General features: G+C 45.3%; 1 protein-coding gene across 2 annotated transcripts in view; it reads left to right on the top strand.

The window, feature by feature from the left end:
- The window catches only part of TEPSIN (TEPSIN adaptor related protein complex 4 accessory protein), a 241174-nt gene extending 229919 nt beyond the window's left edge, over positions 1-11255 (top strand). For both annotated transcript variants that reach the window (XM_078654181.1, XM_078654180.1), the window contains one exon: positions 9222-11255. In XM_078654181.1, coding sequence (XP_078510307.1) covers positions 9222-9878 — 657 coding nt within the window. In that variant the 3' untranslated portion in view covers positions 9879-11255. The remainder of the gene's footprint in view (positions 1-9221) is intronic.
- The last annotated feature ends 10310 nt before the right edge of the window (positions 11256-21565 follow it).

Raw genomic sequence — 21565 nt, 5'->3', positions numbered from 1 at the left:
CTTTTGATGGGGAGAACCTGTTCGGGCTATCAAATCGGACACAGATACGGTGAAATCTTTAGTTAATCTGAAACAGAAAAGGTTCTCTTCTTTTTGAGGAACTAGAAGGGGTCAATTTCCAGCTCAACCCCAGCCTCAGCAGCGTTTTCAACCTTATTACCAGCAACGTTTCCGACCTCAATACTCCTCCCAGTCCTTTCGGCGGATGCCTGCACCGATTTACTCCAGGGCCCCGGCTCAAAGACGTCCCGCATCGGGAGGAAAATCCCATGACGCGGGCAGAAGACAATGAGACTCATCAGCCATATGCCACCCCAGTCCCACTACATTCCGCTCAGGATTGCTCCATAATTTTTTCTTCAGTGGTACTCCATTTTGTCCGATAGATGGGTGTTAAACGTTTTCAACCACGGTCACACCCTGGAATTTCTTCAACAACCTCTGGATTTTCCCCACAAGAAAGACTGCTCATCACCATCTGGCGCTTCTCAAAAGGGAGATAAAACTCCTTCTCGACAAGCAAGCAATCGAGATAGTGCCACTCACTCAGCACAACTTGGGATTCTACTCTCACTTTTTTCTCATAAAGAAAAGAACCGGAAAATGGAGGCAGGTCATGGACTTCGGGTTGTTGAACAAGTTCATCAAAAGTCAGCCATTTTGGATGTTGTCACTCCAGGAGATTCTCCTTCTCTTGGTTTCAGGGGATTATATGATGTCTCTGGATCTTCTGGATGCGTATTTTCACATTCCTATTCATACAAAGAACCGTTGTTTCCTCAGGTTCCAAGTGGCAGGGTGCCACTACCAGTTGAAAGTGCTACCTTTCTGGCTAAAGTCTGCACCCAGGGTTTTCATCAAATGCTTGGCGCCAGTAGCAGCCTATCTCCAGCCCTCTGGTCACTTGGTTTTCCCTACCTGGACAATTGGTTGATCAAGGCTCCAACATTTCAAGGTGCAAGAAAGTCCACGAACGCTTGCTTTCTCCTTTTTCGATCCCTGGGTCTCAATCTCAAGGAAGGGAAGTCTTCACTCCTTCCTTCCAAATCTTTGGTGTTTCTGGGAGTGAAGTTGGACACCGACCTCTCAATGGCTTTTCCCACAGAGGAAAGAATTTCTCCTCTTCTAAAGATGTTTCAGTCCCTTTCTTTAAAAAAGTATGTTTCTGTGAGGATGTACAAATCAATGTTGGGGATGATGTCATCTTTCATTTTGCCGATTCCTCACTGTCGATTGCGAATGAGGCCTCTTCAGGAAAAGCTCGACACCCAATGGATGCAAGCTCGAGGCTCATTCGAGGACATTATATCAATCACGCTTCAGATGATCAGGGTGATGTCTTGATGGGCACAAAGAAGCAATATCTCACAAGGCCTATCCTTCCTTTCGCCAGAGCCTTTGATGGTTATGACAACGGATGCCTCCATGGAGGAATGGGGAGCTAACCTCCAGGAACTTCAGGTTCAGGGGAAGTGGTCGGACCAGGGATCTCTAAGCCACGTCAACCTGTTGGAGCTGAAGGCAGTATTTCTAGGGCTACGTTTCTTTCTACCAAGAATAAAAGATCCATTGATCCTTGTCCGCACGGACAATACAATCGCCATGTTTTACCTTCAGAAACAAGGAGGGACAAGATCTACGGCGCTCTCAAGTCTTGTGCAACATATTGGGAATTTGTTAAGATTTCAGTGTTGGGGATCGCCAACCCTGGATCTGTTTGCAAATTCTGCGATAGCAGATTCCCTTAGCCAGGTTCTCTAGGAAACGCCTTCCATTTCTTGTGGGAAGGGACGATTGCTTATGTGTTCCCTCTGTTCCCATTAATACCCATAGTCCTACAGAAGATGAAACAAGACCCTTGCTGCATAATTCTCATTGCCCCCGCATGGGCAAGGCAATACTGGTTCACAGAGCTGTTTCACCTATCAGAGACTTCTCCAATATGTCTTCAGCCTTCAGATCATCTACTCTTAATGAACCAAAGCTAAGTGATTCCAATCTCTTCGCTTGTCGGCCTGGATCCTCACCACACTGAGTTTAGTGACTTAACAAGGCCCGTGCGCCTTCCACGGTCAAGTATTATTCAGCCAAATGGAAAACATTCTGCTCCTGCTGTACAAAGCACTCCTGCCATTCGCTCTCCTATTCTCCGGAGGAAGTTTTGCCATATATCTGTTGTCACTGGCAAAAGCTGATCTTTCTCATTCTTCAGTAAATGTTCATTTGGCCACGATCTCAAGGTATAGGAGACTGTCAAACCCCTATGGTCCTGCAGATTGGTAAAGGAATTTCTGAAAGGTCTTTTCAGAGCCTACCCGCCAGTTCCGCCTGCTCCGGTGCTCTCGCAATTGAACATTGTGTTGTCCCATCTCATGAGAGCACCATTCGAGCCAATTCACAAGTGTGACATAAAAGTTCTCTCTTGGAAGGTGGCTTTTCTCTTAGCCATCACGTCTGCCAGACGCATTAGCAAAATTCACGCTTTTGCAGCAACAGAACCTTACCTTCAGTTCCAGCAGGATAGAGAGGTGCTACGCACCAATCCTTCGTTCATACCCAAAGTGCCTACCACGTTCCATCTGAATGAACCTATAGTCTTGCCTTCATTCTTTCCTTCTCCGTCTACACCAGCAGAGAGAGTTCTGCATTCCTTGGACATCAAATGATGTTTAAAGGTTTACCTACAAAGGACTAAGTCTTTTCGCAAGTCTAAACTGCTCTATGCCTTCTCTGCCCCTAGGAAGAGTCAGGCTTTGACTAGAGCGTCATTTGCTCGTTGGGTTACTTCTACTCTCACCTACTGTCACAAAAGGGCGGGTTGCCCGCTTGCTTCTAAAGTAACTGCCCATTCCACGAGAAAGATGGCAACGTCCTCGGCCCTGTTTGCCAGTGTGTCCCTTCCAGACATTTGCAGGGCGGCGACATGGACAAGCTGCAGTTGGCCAAGCAACCCTTCCTCGTCTACTTGCTTAAGGTAGGCCTCAGTTTCTGAGGTTTCTAAGAATTTTTTATTATTATTATTAGTATCATAGATAATATTTCCGGCAAATCTTATTCATGCATACGTGTATACATTTATGTATATTTTATACCCACAAAGTTAAGTTGCTTGTTTCAGTCTAGGTGATGACTCTGTCGCGTGGTGGGAGGGTTCGCCAGTTTTTTCCACCTCCATCTCCATTTGTCATTATGTACTGCTTACTAGTCTGATTCAAGCATGTGAATCTGTAAAAGATACAATGCTAGAGAAAAAACAAGTTACTTACCTATACACTGTGGTTCTCCAGTATTGATATCTTTTATAGATTCATATGCGGCCCACCATCTTCCCCTTACAGGTGCACCCTTCCATACCTCTTTTATTTTGCTAACTACACACGTGCCCGAAATCTGAGGTATAGTGGCCCTGCAGTGGATGGATACCTAGGGGTTTGCGATGTGATTGACTAGAGTTTGGATGTTCTTTAATGAGGCTATCTGGTTACTAAATACTGTTGATTCTCAAGGGAGATTGTCCTTTTGGTTCTTATACTAATATTTTACTGTTACTGTGGGTCTTTCACCATGACGACGGGGAAGATTCAAGCATGTCAATCTATAAACGATATCGATACTGAAGAACCGCAGTGTACAGGTAAGTAACTAGTTTTATTTGCAGGAGGCCAGTGAATTTGATACTTCCCCTGGTTTTTTCCCTTGGACCTCCAACAGAGGAAAGTACTTAGTCGTAGTGATTAGATCTGCAGTTGAAGTCCTTAAGGAAAGCAGGGCCAATGGGTGTTCTTTGGGCCTTTCCACCCCTGGTCCTCCTCTTCCCCATCAATTTTTCTCCTTCGGAGTTTACTCCATAGCACTGGCCCATAGACCATGTCAGGTTCACTTCCCCGCAGCAGTCACCCCAGTCCGTTTGTGACTTGGGACCGGTATCAAGCAGACATTGTGCAGGTCATCAGGGGCAACGCTCTTCTTAGCTCCCTCCCCTGTGGCATCAGCCTCCAAACTGCTTTAGTTTGCCCTTAGCAGCACACAGGCACCATGTGGGAGGGATAATCAGACATCTTCTTCCAGGGTGGCAGTCCATCACATCCGGTAGATGGGTCTTTGAGACTGTCTAATATGTCCTACATTTCTCCATTCTCATACATCTAAGCAGCTTTCTGAGGTGTTCTCTCTGTCTTCTCCAAGAGGTGCAGGCCTTACTGGCAAAAGGGGCTATCAAAATGGTGCCGGCCTTGGGAGTGTGAAAAGGATCTTGCTCCAACTAAATCTTCGTGCTAAAGAAGGATGGAGACCTACGTCCTATTCTAGATCCTCGACCTCTAAATTCCTTCCTGTGAACGGACAAATTCAAAACGCTCACACTGACCCAAGTCTGTCTGCCCTGAATCTGGGAGAGTGGACGATTGCCTTGGGCCTGCAGAACACGTACTTTCATGTGCCCGTTCTGTAGTCCCATTGAAGTTCCCTGTGGTTCAAGATACGCCAGGAGCATTTTCAGTTTCATGTGCTCCACTTCAGTCTTAACAGTTCCCATTGGGTGTTCACAAAATGGATGGGGTGGTCATGCCTATCTTTGCCGATTGGGGATACCAGTTTTCCCTTACCTTAATGAATGGCTATTAAAGGTGGGCTCCCAAAGTCCTTCATAAACCACCTCCTGTAGACTGCAAATCTTTTGACATCTTTGGGGTTCTCAATCAACGAGCCAAAGTCACACCTGAGGTCTGTGCGCAGTCTTTTTTTTTTTTATCGGATCTCTTCTGGACACAGTCCAGTTTCAGATCTTTCCTCCCTCACAAGTCCAGAACATTCAGGATATGATCCCGATGTTTCATCTTCAGTCCTGGATCTTGGTAAGATCAGATCTGAGGCTTCTTGGCCTGCTGGCTTCATGCATCCTACATGTCCATTATACCAGCTGGCATATGTCGTTGCAGAGCCATCTGAAGTCTCACTGGGCCCAGCACCAAGGAAACCTGTCAGAATCATCCAGGTTTCAAGGAAGACTCCATGAAATCTACAGTGGTGGTGCTTGACTACAATCTGACTAGCAGCCCCTCTCCCTTCTCCCACCCAGAGCTGAGGGTGGTGACAGATGCGTCCCTGCCTGGCTGTGAGGTCATCAGGAAGAGATGGAGATTTGTGGTTTCCAGCAGAAACCCAGCTCCACACAAATCTGTTAGAGGTGCAGCTATCCACCTGGAGTTGAAGGTCTTCCAGCCATCTATCAATAGAAGACCGGTACAGGTTCTTACCCCACTGCCTAGCGGTATTGCAAAACATAGGGTGGAGTGGAGCCCTAGGTCTTATGCAAAGAAACGCTTCACCTACAAAGTTGGTTAGAGTGTCAGGGCATCGCCCTGATTGTGAACCACATGATTGGATCTTTAAACACCAGGGCGGATGAGTTCAGCTGGCATCTCCTGGCAGATCACGAATGGCGGTTGCATCTCGAAGTGGCACAGGCCATCTTCCAACAGTGGAGGGAGCCCTGGCTGAATCGTGTTTCCATAGTCGTGAACGTGCAATGTCAAAATTCTGTGCATTGGACTTTCCAAGAATGCTCTGTCTAGGGGATTTGTTCCGATTAGAGTAGAGCATGAGACTCCTGATCGCCTTTCGACCCCTGCCTCTCCTCTCCCGGGTTCTGAAGATCTGGAATCATCCTATTGGCTTAGGATTGGGTCAAGAGAGTGTGATACCAAAAACATCAGGTAGGAGCATCTATCCACCCACTTCGATAGGATCTTCTGTCACTGCAGCAGGGCAGGGTTCTGTACCCAAACTACACAATCTATACCTCCTTACATGGAGAGCGAGTGGGGGGAGTTGACTGCATTCAATCTGTCTTCTGAGGCTGTGGATGTCATCCTCACTGGCCATGAACCACTCTACAAAACCTGCCTATTTGTGGCCTGGTGTGGGCTTCACAACACAGACCCCTTACAAGCAAAACTGTTGGATGTTTTGTTGTTTATCTCTGTCCAAGCAAGATCTCCCATCGGGCACCAATTGCAGGTTATTTGTCTTCCTTTCGGCCTTTTTGCGTTGGCTGTACTAGTCGTCCTTGTTTAAATCACATCTCATGATGCAGTATATTAAAGATTTGACACATGTTCCTTCCCCTAAACCGTTTGGAATGCCTAGTGTGATCTTAATTACATTCAGACTTCTCTCAAGTTTACCCCTTTCGAGCCGATGCACAGCTGCTTGTTGCTCTATCTGACACTCAAAACCATTTTCCTCATTGCGATCGCTTCAGCTGGCTGTATGAGTGACCTTAAGGCTCTCTCTCTCTGCAGCCGTCTAACACCACCTTTTTTCCAGGCAAACAATTGCTAAGCATCAGGCGTCCTTCTTACCTAAAGTCATGCCTCTTATGCATGTTAGGCAATCCATCACGGTCCAAATGTTCTTTGCTCTGCCTCACCCCTCATAAGAGGAGAGACTCCATCAACTGGCCCCAAAGAGCTTTTACATTTTACATTGATTGCATAAAAGACCAATGGATGGACAATCAGCTTTGTGTGTGGTCCTCTTGGAGAAAGAACAGTAAGGCAGTGTAAAAAAGGACCTTGTCATGGTTTTTCGTCCTCTGCATTAAGATCTGCTAAGCATTCCCTCTGCGATGGTGCACCGATCCTCCTAAATATCTGGGCATCTATTTGCACTGTAGTGCCACCGAGGTTATCCGCTTATACTATGGTCCTGCAATTGATCATCTCGAAACACAAATCACTAAATGGACGATACTTCCGCTTTCTATTGCAGGCAGGATCGCTATTATAAAGATGGTGGTATTGCCACGTTTTTTGTACCTTTTTTTAAATATCCCAGTAACTTTAACAGTGACTTTTTTTTAATACACTACATTCGCTCCTAATACGACTAATCTGGGCGGGTAAACAACCACACGTGAACTGGGCCACGTTGACCATGCCATTTGAACGGGGGGGTTTGGGGTCCCTGATTTCTATCTATACTACTTGGTTGCCCAAGTCCACTTTACGTACTACTAGTATCACCCAGAAGCCTGACTGCAATATCTCAAATCTGACATTTCGCAGATATATCTTCACTTATTGTCGACATTATTACCCCAGGGACTCTCACGATGCCCCACAGAAATTCAAACTGTCCACACGACATGTTGGGCATGGACTAAGTTGCGGAAATACCTGCACTACACAACACTATACTCCCCACATTTACACTTGGCAGACAACCCGTCAATACCCCCCACTATGGAAACGCTCACTAAGAGAACACTACTTAACATAGGCTATTTAAAATAGGCGACCTGTTCTGCGAATCCAGACCATGCTCGCCCGCTGAGTTAGCTGCACATGGGGCTGCTACGCACATGGCCAATTTCTTACTCCACAGAATTCGTAGCTCTTTCTTAAAGACGTTACCAGACACGTTGTCTGAACCATATGACTTCCCACCACTTACACTTGTCATAACCTCGCCGGACGGCGCTCACCTAGTTTCATGCATTTACCATTTATCTCTCTCCCTTCGCCCGCCTGTGCGCACTAAAGCATGCACATCCTGGGAGCAAGATTTTGGATATCACCATCGATATATGGCGTTACTGTTGTGCTCCGGTGCGATACGTCTGTAGTAATTACCAACATAAATTGTTACTTTTAAATATCTTCATAGGGTTTACATTACTCCCAAATTATTATCCAAAATAAACCCAGTTGTGTCAAACGCTTGCAAGAGGTGTAGCGCTCCTGAGGCAGATTTTTCGCATCTGGCTTGGTAGTGCACTCCTGTAAACGCATATTGGGAGGATATTTTTAGATACCTGTCCGCCATGGTGGAACACACTATACCCCCTAAACCGATGACGGCCCTTTTGGGATATGTCAAACCACTCAACAGAAGCATTAGACAATTCTCTGCTATTGCCTTATTGATCGCCAAGCGACAGGTTTAACCGCATCGATGCGGTGCATTTTCCCGTTGTGTGCTGGAAAATGCAAAAACAAATGTTCCATGACGAGCTGGGCTCGTCATCAGCGTAGCAGGAGGCTACCTCATGACGAGCCCAGCTCGTCATGAGCGTGGAAGGGGTTAATTACAGTTACTGTGATACTATAAGTGAAATATATGCCACACTTTTACCCACCACTTCACGTCCATGTGATATTTGGCAACCTCTTAGAAACTATTTGCAAGCCCACTCCATAGATAATAGTTGATACAGGAATTCCTACTTTTGGGAATTATATACCTGTCGACAGGACCAGGAAATAGGGGTATTTGGTTCCCTTTTAATTTTTGTATGGTTTTCATGTTATGTAGAATGCCAGGGAAAATGTCCTATTTGTCAAAACAATGTTGATGGCTTGGCAACTTGTGGGCCACCTGCTTCTCAATCACTGCTTGGTTGTAATATTTCTTGAAAGTAAAAAGAGTTTAATTTTTTTTTTTTTTTATCTGGTAAGCATTGGCCAAGAAGTATCCTCTGAGACGACTGAGGACTCATTCCACCAGGGCTCAGTCATGCATGGGCACGCAGAGTGCCTGTTCTTTACATCTGCCAAGCCACACCTCGGGCGTCCGTACACACGTTCATAAAGCAGTTCTTCCTTGACAGCCAGGTTTGCCTGGAAGGACATTTCGCCTACTCGGTCCTGCAGGATTTTTTGATCAGAGCTACCTCTACAACCCTCCACTTTTGAGGAAGGTACAGTTTTTGGATCTGTTCTAAAGATGAGGAATCAGCAGTTAGCATTATCCATCAGAAGATCAAGTTACTTACTTACAAATTAGAGATCTGCAACGTCGTACCTCCCATTGTTTTGTGCTCCACATCCGAGAGCACAGAAAGAGTTAAGTAAGAAGCCGACATCGGCGCACACTTCCGGATCCAGTGTGACGCTTGGGTAAAATTCAAAAGATGAGGAATCTTCAGTTAGCTAGAGCATCGACCAGCAAGAGAGTTACCGAAGGTAAGTAAGTTGTTCATCTGACTGCCCAATATATGTAAGTGGTTTTCTTTTCTTTGGGTGCTCAGCTTCTTTAATAATTATGACCCACCCTCCTTGTCCTGTAACTCTGCCTCTCTCCAGTGTTCATGCTCATCTTAAGTAACAGTGGCATTCTCTACTCTTCTTGTGTCCGATAATCCTGATCGCTGACTGTCTTTTGAGAAGTTGTTGTACCTCTCCTTTTCTAATTCACTTCTCTATTATGTTTTTTATCAGATGTTAAGGCAGTTTGAAGCTCTAAGCAGGAGTAAGGCTCCTGCAAACAATCTGTGTCTGGAGCATGTAAGCCCTCTGCAACATGGAACAGACTTGCTGGCTGACTCCACGCCTTTCCCTAAAACAGAGACTGTCCTTTCACCCTTTGGCATGTCTCGCATCTCGTCAGGGTCATCAGAACAATTTCGAATGCCCCAGTGCACTCCTTTCCCTTCTCAAGTCCTTTCGTACATAGGGGACCGATGCACAGAAGAAGAGATTGGACATGGACCATTTGAAGGTACTAAAACAAAGCAGCCTAATCCGGCATATCTGAGGCCTCCCACAGATACAGAGCTGCAGTCCTCTCCGGTGCAAGCCGAGGAACCAGCAAACCAAGGGATGATGTGTTCAAAGGTTCAACCGAAAGGTGACGTGGAATCAGAAACAATGTCTATGTCGAGCGTCAGTTCTGCACCAGCTTCTCAGCCATCTCTTTTTGCCGGCATGGACATCATTCTTTCATCATCCACCATCTTCCATGACACAATGTCTACATGTAATGCCACAGAGACCACATCTACAACACCCACACCAGTGCAAACTGCAACAGACCCACCTAACAACAGCATCTTCGAGCCAAAAGGCCCTTCTGCATTCTCCTTTTTAAATATTTAGCTGGATGCTGCTAAATGTCCATTTGAAAGTACTGAGCTTTTCCTTGAACTGGCCAAAACAAGCAAAGCCTCTCTGCAAATGCAACCTTGCAAGATATAACAGGTTTAGACATTTTGCTCCCAAAACTTCTTTATATTGCTCAAGGGAATATACATACCTACTTGTTGATTTGTTTTGTCCTTGTTTAATCCTTTGCCTGCCCTGGAATGATGTTTACGTGGAATCGCTGCTTTGATTCTTTGACGGCGGCAGCTACACCTATGCCTAGCATGCTTCAGAGCCACTGGACCGATTTGTGTTACCAACCTTCATGAAAATGCCTGAAGGAGTTCTGGGTATGGGAAGGAGGCGGCGGTCAGTGAGGTGGATACACTGCACCCGAAGAGGTCGCGATGTGCATTACTTTGAGTCTTCCAGTTGTTTTATATTCAGTCCCAACAGAGCTCCAGTTAAGGGGATTACCACTACCAGCCAGTTTTATGCACAGTACTGTACTGTACTGAGGGAGCGAGTAATGGTTCAAACAAGGCAAGGAGTAATGATAAGGACAAAAAAAATCAAAAGCATTACTTCTTGACGGATACCTGGGAGTCTGCCTCCTGCTTCCTCCCTCACTTTCTGTGTTTGATGGCGGCATCCTCCATGTATATCATATGGAGACACCCTGCTATTGGTACTGAAAGGGCCCTTCTGTTAGAAATGCATCCTTTCTCTTATGTGACTTATTTGAGGTCATTTCACACATCATACACATGCGAAATCGTTGATCGATAATTCAGAAGATTCTCCAGTAGGCAATGTCTCTATAGGGCAAACAGAGCTAGGAAGGGGTTAAACGTGTATTAGACATATGCTTGCCATGATTCTGACCCTGCCTAAGGCCTTTTATGAAAGCACAGTCCAGTTCGAGAATAGAATCACTTCCTTCAAAGAAGTTCCTTCTTTCTACTCACTTTTAGGGGTCAAAAGCCCAGACTGGTCTGGATATGTCACGACTTGCTCACGCTGCAGAGCTTCTAAAATGTAAGCTGCAAAATAGCTTGGTGAGTTAAGTACATGCAGCAGAGCTGTGTGGGTGTGTGGGTGTGGGTGTTTGTGTTGGTAACCTGCAGCTGCAAACGTCAAGTGTGACTAAGTTGATCCTGTTTTGTACCTACAAGCGATGCATCAATTCATTGTTTGGTCATACCACTTTTAAGTGCCAATAGCAGTTGGGTTTGTCACGCACACTACATAAACAGTCAGTATTCTCTAAATTATTATTTATATTATTATGCTATATTGATCCTGCATTGGGGTCAAGTCAACATGTTGGGCTGAAGTTGGCTTGAAAGCAGTCTTGGAATAAATAAATTAATTGATCAATTGTTTACAAAACTGTTTTTCGACCAAACTGTTTAATTTTAACGTGTCCCTCCCTTCACATCTCTGGTACACAGGAACTAGTGTTAACCATGGCGTCTGGTGTGTCTTTATTACGGATTTATTTGCACTCATGGGAAGTCTGTGAATCCACAAGAATGCCCTTAATGGGAGAGGACTATATATATATTAGTAGTGCTGCTGTACTTTTAACGGGGCTGTACTGTCACTTTCTATTAGGAGAGTGTAATGAAGGTTAGCCGTATCGCACTGGTTGAGGTAGATGGAAATTATTTTATTCAGCAACAGCAAGTATCAGGAGGTATAACGTCCCATCCACACAGCGCCAGCAGCGACTGATTTCCCAGTGTTTTAGAGCAACTCAAACTGAACAAAGGCTCTAGACTGAGGAACTCTAGACTTACTGAAAAGCATGGAACAAAATTAGATGACACATGACAAGCAGGTCATTACACAACTTCCCTCTTTTCACAAGAAAACAGAAAAGAGATACACAGTGGGATGGGCAAGGAGGGGATAAATGCAAGAACTCGAGGGTAGAGGAAACGTTAATGCAGAACAAAATCGTTCAATTTAGCTGGAATCTTCCCAGCGCGAGTACTCCTTCGCAATGCAGGCAACCTCTCAGAATTTGCTTCTGGAACAACCTATTCTGCTTGGACCTTGGTGCACATGGGAGCAATCCTTTTCAAGTTCCAGATGCGTCCATCATTCAACTTCACTTCATTTTGAAAGAGTCTTTTCACAACAAAAGGTGAGGAGAACTTTGAGATCCCATTTGATCTCTGGGGAAGGCGTACCCTTACCCTGTCACCCACACGGACTCGATTGTGAGTGACAGCGTGCCTGGCATCAAAGCACTCCTTTCTTTTGGCAGCCTTTAAGTTTTGACCTTCTTGCCAGGACGCTACGTCAGAATCATGGCCAGAAAGAACCACACCAGAACCACCAGCATGCAAGCCCACACACTGTTTTTTTGTCGCTCATCCACGCTTGGAACATGTGGGTATTGGGACTCAGCCCTCGAAACAGCTCAAAGGGAACCTTACTTGTGGTTGAGTGAGCCGTGAGACGGTAAATCCTCACACGTTTCACGACTGCCGTTTTCCAGTCTTTATTTTGGACCTTGGCCATTTGGATGGATTCTTTTACGACACCGTTAAACCTCTAGACCATTCCGTTGGTTTCGGGTTGGTAGAGGGCACAACTCTTGTGTCTGATACCCTTGTTAGTTAAGTACTCCTCCATTTCTCTAGAGACCAGTTGTACCCCGTTGTCAGTCAGGAGACGGTGTCTGGGAGTCCTTCTCGTGAGAAAACTTTGTCAAGGAACTTGATGACGTCCTTGGTCTCGATGTTGTGTGTGATCTTGACCTCTGGCCATCTAGAGAACATGTTTATCAAAACCAGGACATAGGCTTGGCCAGAGCTGCTAGCAATGAAACCCAGGAGATCCAAAGCCACCTCTTGCCAACAACGATCAGGGGTCTCCCGCACGACCATGGGTTGAACCCTGGTGTATAGGCCTTGTCGCACGCATTACATTAACTGCAATCCCGCACCATGTGCTCAACAAAGAGATCGATGCAAGGCCACCAGAAGTGCAATTGGATCCTCTCTTTGGTTCTGGAGATGCCCTGATGACCCTGATGGGCTTGATGGACAATTTTTTGCCTGACAGAGAGAGGAGGAACAAGTTTCGTACCCCTCCAAAGCAGCCCAGAGAAGACTGATAACTCATGATGCACATTCGAAAACTTGCGTGTCTCTTCACTCAGGCTTTTTATGCCCCCTCACCCTTCAGTCATTAACTTGCAGACTTCAAGAATTGTGGGGTCAGTTTCCATGGATGACTTCCACTCACCTTCACTCAAGACACTTATCATAACCTCACACACTTTATAATAGTCATCCTCCTACAAGTCCCCTAAGGTGTCTGGAGCAGGATCAGAATTGTTCAGGACAAGACGGGAAAGGCAATCCGAGACCTTGTTCTGAGCTCCAGGTGTGTATTTGACTACAAAATCATAGTCCTTGGAGAGTGACTATCCATCTGGCGATCCTTGAGGATACAGCATCCAGACTCTTCTTTGTGAATAAGTCTTTCAAGGAATTATGATCGGATTGTAAAAAAAATTAACTTCCTCAAAGAAACTTTTTGAGTTTCTTGATTGCCCAAAATATGCATAAAGTTTCTTTCTCTAGGGAGGAGTATTGGAATTCAGGACCCACTTGTGCCCTTGAGGGGAACATGATAGTAATTTCCCTTCCATCCTTCACCTGCTTCAGAACAGCACCAAGACTCTTGGAGCTAGCAGCGGTGATCAGAATGGAATGGGCATTAGTGTCAAAACTCTGGAGAGAGGGTGCCTCACTCAAAGCTTTTTTTATATTGTCAACCTCTAACTGGCATTGAGGTGACCAAGTAAATCTTACACCTTTCTTTAGGAGTGACCTTAGAGTAAAGGTGTGGGAAGCAAATTGTGGCACAAACTTGTTGTAGTATTCGGCCATGCCGAGAAAGGTAAATACATTGTCTCTGGATTGGGGCATGGGAAGTTTCTCAATGGACTAAACCAAATGGTCTCTTTGTTTTACACCTTCTTTAGACAACTTATGCCCCACATAGTCAATTTCAGGAAGGTTCAATTTACACTTGTTCTCATGTAAGGTCAATCCACGTGACCTGAAACGTTCTAAGACAGCCCTAAGCCTTTCATAATGTAGTTTCTGAGAAGGGCCATGTACCAGTACGTCATCTTGGTAGATTTTAACTCCGGGTAATCCATGGAGGACGTCTTCCATAGCTCGCTGGAAGACGGAAGCCGCAGAATTTAAGCCAAAAGGAAGCCTTGTAAATTTATATGTCCCAAAAGGCGTTATAAACGCAGTCAGGCCCATGGAATTCGGGTCAACCCTGATCTGGTGGTAGGCGGCCCAGAGGACTAAAGTGGAGAAGACCTCCGCCCCACCAAGCTGTGTTAGCACCCCTGCAATATTGGGAAGAGGGTACCTATCAGCTATAATCCCTTCTTTCTGTAATTTTAATTCTTGCTCTTTCTGCATGGACTCTCTCAAAGCTAATGGTACACTACGCACTTTGCACGTGACAGGGGTGGCACCAGGCCTTAGGGTGATTCTATATGTATAGTCAGACAAACGGCCTAATTTCTCACTGAAGACCAGCTCAAACTCAGTGCGTAAATTATTTACTTGGCGAATGTTGGCAGACTCACGAGAATCAGCAATATCAGGAAGTGGTGGAATTATGTCTCCTTTCAGAACAATGCATGGATTCCCACCAGGAATCAGCATCACACCGAGTTCCGCCTGGTTGATCCAACTTACAATACTGTCACCTCTGGAGGAGATGTAGAGTTTTCCAGAGGTTAGCTTGTTTCTGTATTCAATGTCACCTTGAAAGTAAATGAATAACTTTATAGGTTGACCACTGTAAGCTAGTGGTCTGATATCCGGCTTAAAGACCTTCACTTTACCCAATAAAGACGTGTCATAGAAGCTCTTTGGGACTAAGGTGATTTTTGCCCCAGAATCAAAAAGCATTTTGACAGGGTGACTATTTACTAGAACACGGTCGATGGGACTTTTTCGCTTACACCGATTTGCCTGAACCAAGATCTCACCACAATGCAACTCATCAGGATCAGAGTCTGATTCATTTTGAACCCAAACTTCCTTCACACGCTTATTCTTTTTAGATTTTAATGTTCTGCAAGCCTCTGCTACATGGCCAATTTTCCCACAATTGAGACATTTGGAGTTCAAAGCTGGGCAAGACTTATCGTTGGCCAGATGACCTACCATGTCACAGCGGTAACATTTTCCAAAGAAAGTCTTTTTGGGGTTTGAAGGTTGAGGCTGAACTTATTTAAAATGTCTTTGCCTTGACCACAGTTTGTACCTTGTCACCACCAGTGGTAATACCATTCTCTTTCTTTATCACTACAACACAAGCTAGCGAGTGTTCAATACGTTTAGCAATAGAGATAACCTCATCTAACTTTGGATCGTCTTTTTGCCATAACTCTTGCTTGACCTTCTCTATAATACATCCTAACATGAACTGGTCATGTATATGTTCCTCAAGCATGCCATCAAATTTGCAAGTGGAAGCTAGTTTGCACAGGTGAGCCACATACACTTCAACAGATTCTTGGGGTTGTTGTACACGTTTCCCAAAGTGATAACGTTCCAAGACAGTGCTGACTTTGGGAAGGTAATGTTTGTCTAGCTTCTTCAAACAGACTTCAAATAGTTTAGGACCTCAGATTCTGTGTCATTTAAGTCTGGTAAATGTTTGAAAACCTCTTGCCCCTCCGAGCCTAGATAATGCTGGAGTAGGGCCGACTTCCTTTCAGCACTCAGTGACACACCGCACACCCTCGCGTAGTTGAGAAATACTTTCTTCCACTTTGACCTGCGGATGTAGGGTTCGCCTGCGGTGGAGAGGCAAAAAAGGAGGTGATGTGACGTTCTGCATTTTGGGAACAATGGTGTGCCTGTCACCGTAGATGTCAAGATGGTAAAAGCACTTTGAGCTGGAGTGTGCTTGTCACAGTAGCGGCGGAGTGAAGACACACTTGTGAACCATGGTGTGCCTATCACCATGATGCAGCGAGTAAGTGAACTAGAGGTAAGAGTTAGCTGTGCCTGTCAGCGAAGAAGGCAAAAGAAAAAAAACAAGTGAAAAAAACACTAAACTTTGATAGTAATGAGCTGTGCCTGTCAGCGAAGAAGGCAGTAAAGAAGGTTGTAAGCACACAATAAAGCTGTGCCTGCCAGCGAGTAGCGTATGAGCCAATTGAGTTGAGGAGGCCGTTCTCAGTTGCTTGGTAAGGGAAACATCCTTTACAGTGAAACTTTTACAACGCAGTGCTTTTACAACACAGGTTTTACAACGAAAACCATTACAACGCATTGCGCTGGGGGGCGCTCTAGGATAGGGAATAGTTTTAATTTACTATCCAACACCTTCCCTAGTGTCCACGGGGACTGGAGTTGGAATAGTAAATTAAACTATTCACTATCCAGCACCCCAAAGAGCTATGCGTTGTAAAGGTTTGCGTTGTAAAAACCGCGTTGTAACAGCATACGTGGTAAAAGCATGCGTTGTAACGTCATACATCCGCTTGGGAACGTCGCGCACAGCTGTGTGTAGCCCTCTAGACTAAAGACTAGGATGCTAGGCAACTGATTGTTGGAGCTGCATAGCTCCGTAGGAGGTGAGCGTTGTTGCTGTGGAGACGCAGCATTGTTGTTGTGGAGGACGGTTGCTAGGGTAACGACATGCTTGCGCGAGAGACTAGCAAAGCGAGGAGTGCGCATGTAAAAAAAAATTAGAAAAATGGAAAACCGTTTTTGTAGGACGCGTTTTTGTAGAGAATGAACTCGGGGCTGGCGGGTAGCGCAAACAGTACTTTGTGAGATAGCAGGGCAGCCAAGGATTGTCGTGAAGAAAGCTTCGTTCCAGAGACTCGCAGCGTGAGGAGTGCGCATGTAATTAAAAAAAATGAGAAAGGTGGAAATCAAGTCTTGTAGGATGCGTTTTGTATAGAATAAATGCGGGACTGGCGGGGAGCGCACACAGTACCTTATGAAACAGCAGGGCAGCCAAGGATCGTCGAGTAAAAAGCTTTGTTCACTGTAGCAAGAACGATGAGTAAGGACGTTTCTGGTACCTCAATGTAGACTTCTGTGGGTCCATTTCCAGGTCGTCGCCAGTGTAATGAAGTTCAGCCATATCACACAGGTTGAGGTATAAGGAAATTATTTTATTCAGTAACAGCACGTATCAGGAGGTAAAACGTTCAATCCACACAGCACCAGCAGCAACTGAATTCCCAGTGTTCTAGAGCAACTCAAACTGAACGAAGGCTCTAGAATGAGGAACTTTAGACTCACTGAGAAGCATGGAACAAGATGAGATGACACATGACACGCAGGTCATTACAGAGAGGTATAAATTAGTTTATTATATATTTTTTCCATAGCTTTATTCGGATAAAAACATATCCATAAAAGAGAAAGCTCATAGAATATTTAAGTCATACAAATCATGATATGTTAAAAAATAGTATCCATACAAATTCAATACAGTACAGAGATGTTATGGTGCAGCTATACAGTATTCAGTAATTTACTTGCTCGAACAGCAGTTTTCAAAAAGGTCCCCACACAAATTATTAGCTCATCGTCTCCCAATTTGGGGAGGGTCCTCTATTCTTCACTATAATCAACATGAAAATGCTTCTTAAAAAAAAAGGTAGTAAAAATAATGTTGCATATTGTGTATAATGCTTAAAAAAGAATAAAAAGTGTAGAAGAGTTTGGCCTGAGGGTCCATCGCATGGACGAGTAACAAAATCAAGATTAGATTGAAAGCCCAAGGGGAAGCATAATAGGTACATAACAGGGCCTGCCCTTAGACGGAAGCGAAGGCCATGCTCCCAGCGACCCATAGGTTGAATCAGTTAATTAGCCAATTGAAAGTCATTCTTAATATTCCGAAACCAGTCCATGCTCGGTTTACTGGACTCCTTGGCCAGTCTATCCACACGATAGCACTTGTATAGGGCCGCTCGAAGCTCCTTTTTGTATTAACAGTGTTTAAATAATTAGGGTTATCAAAAACATGTCCATGACTAATCCTGCATAAACTGATTCTTACCTCTGCTAACCATGGAATATCCATGCCTTTTTCACATTTAAGACAATATAGTATAATCTCTCTAGTGAGGGACCCATCTTATTTTTCTATATTGCTTGCCAAAATAAAGCAGGGTGTTCTTTAATATAGTCTTCAACATAGTGTAATTTGAATTCGCTATGGCACATATATTGGCGCAAAGAGATTGGGTCGCCCAAGAGCTTACTGCAAAACCTGTTCTCTTCATGCTGGATATTACGCCAGTTCGAGATGCCCCAAATCTCTGCACCGTATGTTGCTGTGGGTGTGCACAGTTTATTTTTGTTTTTAAAATAGGCAAAATGCCCCCTCCCCCATTGGTTGTGGTAAGCTAAGTACTGCATTAATTGACTTAGAAAACTTGTTCCTGCAGTATGGCCCCTCCAGAGGCCATTATTAGCAAGAAAAAGACAGTCCCAAATAGGGAAAAGTGCGTGTGCTTTGTAAAATTTGTCTGCCAACAGAAAGGACATTTATCTGTGCTTTCTTGGTCCGCAAGCCATAATAAAAGATTTTTTTTAAATTGGTACGCAAATCTAATGAAGCCATAAAATCCACAAAACCCCGTACTAGAAGACACAGGGCTTTAGGAGTGCGGCCCATTAGGACGGCATCATCTGCGTATAATAGGGACGGATGTATAGGGCCATTAAGTGTTGGGACATCTTTGGTGAAGGTTGTTAAAAACGCATGTAAATTATTGATGTACAGAATACAGTGTAATGGGGCTAAAGCCCAACCCTGCCTTACCCCTCTAAAACACCAGTATTGTTAAAAACTTCTCTGTGTATTAATTCTGATCCTAGTCCTCGTGTCTCTATGCAAATAGGCTAAAAAATGCACTACTTAACCCCTTCGACGCTGATGACGAGCTGGGCTCGTCATGAGGTAGCCTCCTGCTACGCTGATGACGAGCCCAGCTCGTCACGTAACATGCGAATGAGTAAATCTCAGCGTACGGGCGGAATTCCGCCCGCACGCATGCGGTTAAAGGATAGACCAAAGCCAGGATCGATAAACAAAGTCGAATGCTGAGCTCAAATCAATGAATGCCAAATATATCGGTGAATGTTGGGCAACTGTATATTTTCCAATTATTACATTTAAATTAAGGCACTGTTCTAGCATACCCACATTACTTATAAAACCATGTTGGCAAGGGTATACAATGGAACTCTCCTTTCAGTATGGTATCTAACAAAGAAATAGGTCTGTACAGCCTGGCTGGGAGCGATTGCCCTTTTTAGGTCTCGGCTAGAAGCGCGCGAAGCGCGTTCTCGCAGAGAACTATAGCGATCGTGTCAGCTTCTAGCCGAGACCTAACGAGTGGAGACAAGAGGTGGCCGCGCACACCATTAAGACGCATGGCAGAGTCGGATTCCGACGCGCGCCTTGGGATTGGGTCGCGCGCGTCAGAATCCGACTCTACCATGCGCCTTGGAAACGGAAACCTAAGAGCCGCGCGACGTGAGCTGTCTACGGTAGAAGCTCACGCGCGCGGCTCTTAGGTTTCGGTTTGACTTGTCCTCTTTCAGATTGTGCCTAAGGGGACTGCCTGTTAGCTCCCCGGCTGCCAGTGAAAGAAGATAATGTAAAATTAATGTATGTGGAAAAGCTGCAATCTGACACTGTGGAAATGCCGGTGGTCTGAAGTACAGGCATTAGCATGCCAATCCCGCTCTGTCTTCAGTGACAAAATGGCAGCGCTGCGGGGTTTAAAATAGTAGTGGGTTCGCGTTTTGTGTTTGTATTGCGCTCACATTTGCCGCCTGGGCGCGTACACTTGCCGCCTGGGCATGTGAAATGAATTGTTTTTTGTTGTTGTATGTGTATTTTTAACGTAGTGTCTTCTGTGTATGGAACAGAAAATCCATTTCCTTCTTTCACATTAGTCGGTGCAAGTGATGAATGTCAAAACAGGTTGTTTTGCTTCGCTTGTAAGTGGAATATCGATAGAAATCTCATAGACCGGTAAGTTTATCTCCTTTGGATTGCTTCAGTGATCCTATCGTTTTTATTCCAGTTGTATGTATGTATGTATTTAATGCTTATTAAGCGCGGCTGTCACCCAAAGGGTATCCTGGCGCTGAGACCAATACAGCCATCGGGTGAATGCTTTAAACTGCTCTTGGGAATAAGTGGGTCTTCAGATCCCTTTTAAAAGAGGACAAATCTTGTTTACTCCTCAGCGTCAGAGGTAGGGTGTTCCATATTGTGGCGGCCGCAAAGCTAAAGGCGCGGCCGCCCATCCTCACTCTTTATCTTGGGAATCCTCACCAGGAACGCCGAGGAGGATCTCAAAGGTCTGACAGCTTGGTACCAAGAGAAAAGGTTTTGGAGTGGAATCGGTCCTAGTCCATGCAGAGCCCTAAAGACAAGGCATAAAGCCTTGAAGGCAATCCTCTGCTGGACCGGCAACCAATGAAGGTCAGCCAAAGCTGTAGATGACGAAGCGGAGCGCGGGCGGGATAAAGCCAGTTTAGCCGCCATGTTTTGAATCCTCTGCAGCTTAAGGATCAAGATCTTAGGGGCTCCCAGAAGTAGTGCGTTGCAGTAGTCTAACCTACTGAGGATAGAACTACGCACTACCTCTGCTCTGGCTTCCCGGGGAAGGAGCGGCAAGATCTTACGTAGAACGCGGAGCAGGCCCATACAGGTCGCTGCGGTCCTATTCCCGGAGGCATCCAGCTGTAAGTTTGGTTCAAACAGAACTCCCAGATTACGAGCCGATTCTGCTGCCTCCACCGAGCCCGGAATAGAGGTTGGCCAGAAATCATCCGGCAGAGCACGGGGGAGTCGATCTAGGGAGCAATGGAGTACCTCCGTTTTCGACCCGTTGAATTGGAGTGAGTTGGCTCGCAGCCACTCTGCTGTGGCCGACATACAGCGGTGAAAGGTGTCCCTCAATACTATCTCAGTACCCTCAAATGAGAAAATTAATTGAGTGTCATCGGCATAATTGATGACTGTTATGCCGAATGACTTTATCAGATGTATCAAGGGTCGGAGATATAGATTAAAAAGGATCGGACTGACCGCAGATCCTTGGGGGACACCTTGATTCACCTGTCGTGTGGCTGATCGAAAAGGTGGTAACGCCACAACTTGCTGTCTATTACAAAGATACGATGTTAGCCAACTTAAAGCTCGACCAGTTATTCCCGCGTTCCGAAGATGACCCAATAGAACCTCGTGGTCCACCGTGTCGAATGCGGCCGACATGTCAAGCAGCACTAAGAATGCTGACTTGCCCCTGTCGACACGCGTTCGCAGATCGTCCAGCACGGTGACCAGTGCGGTCTCGGTACCATGGGCCGGTCTGAAGCCGAATTGAGCTGCTTCCAGGCAGGAGTTGGTTTCCAGGAAGTTGGACAAGGCTCTCGTGACCCACTTCTCGATGATTTTTATCGCAAATGGAAGAAGCGAAATAGGCCTATAATTGGCTGGGCATAAAGGGTCCAGAGTAGCCTTTTTTAACAATGGCGTTACTATTGCCAACTTCCAACTGTCTGGGACTGATACTGTAATCAGTGATTGGCAACAGATGGAATGGAGCGGAGGGAACAACTCTTCTTGAAAGGCCTTCCAGATCTTATGTG

The sequence above is a fragment of the Lissotriton helveticus genome, chromosome 7 (assembly GCF_964261635.1).
Source record: "Lissotriton helveticus chromosome 7, aLisHel1.1, whole genome shotgun sequence".
Taxonomy (NCBI): domain Eukaryota; kingdom Metazoa; phylum Chordata; class Amphibia; order Caudata; family Salamandridae; genus Lissotriton; species Lissotriton helveticus.
Note: the sequence above shows the minus strand (reverse complement) of the source record. Positions and strands in the feature narration are given on the sequence as shown.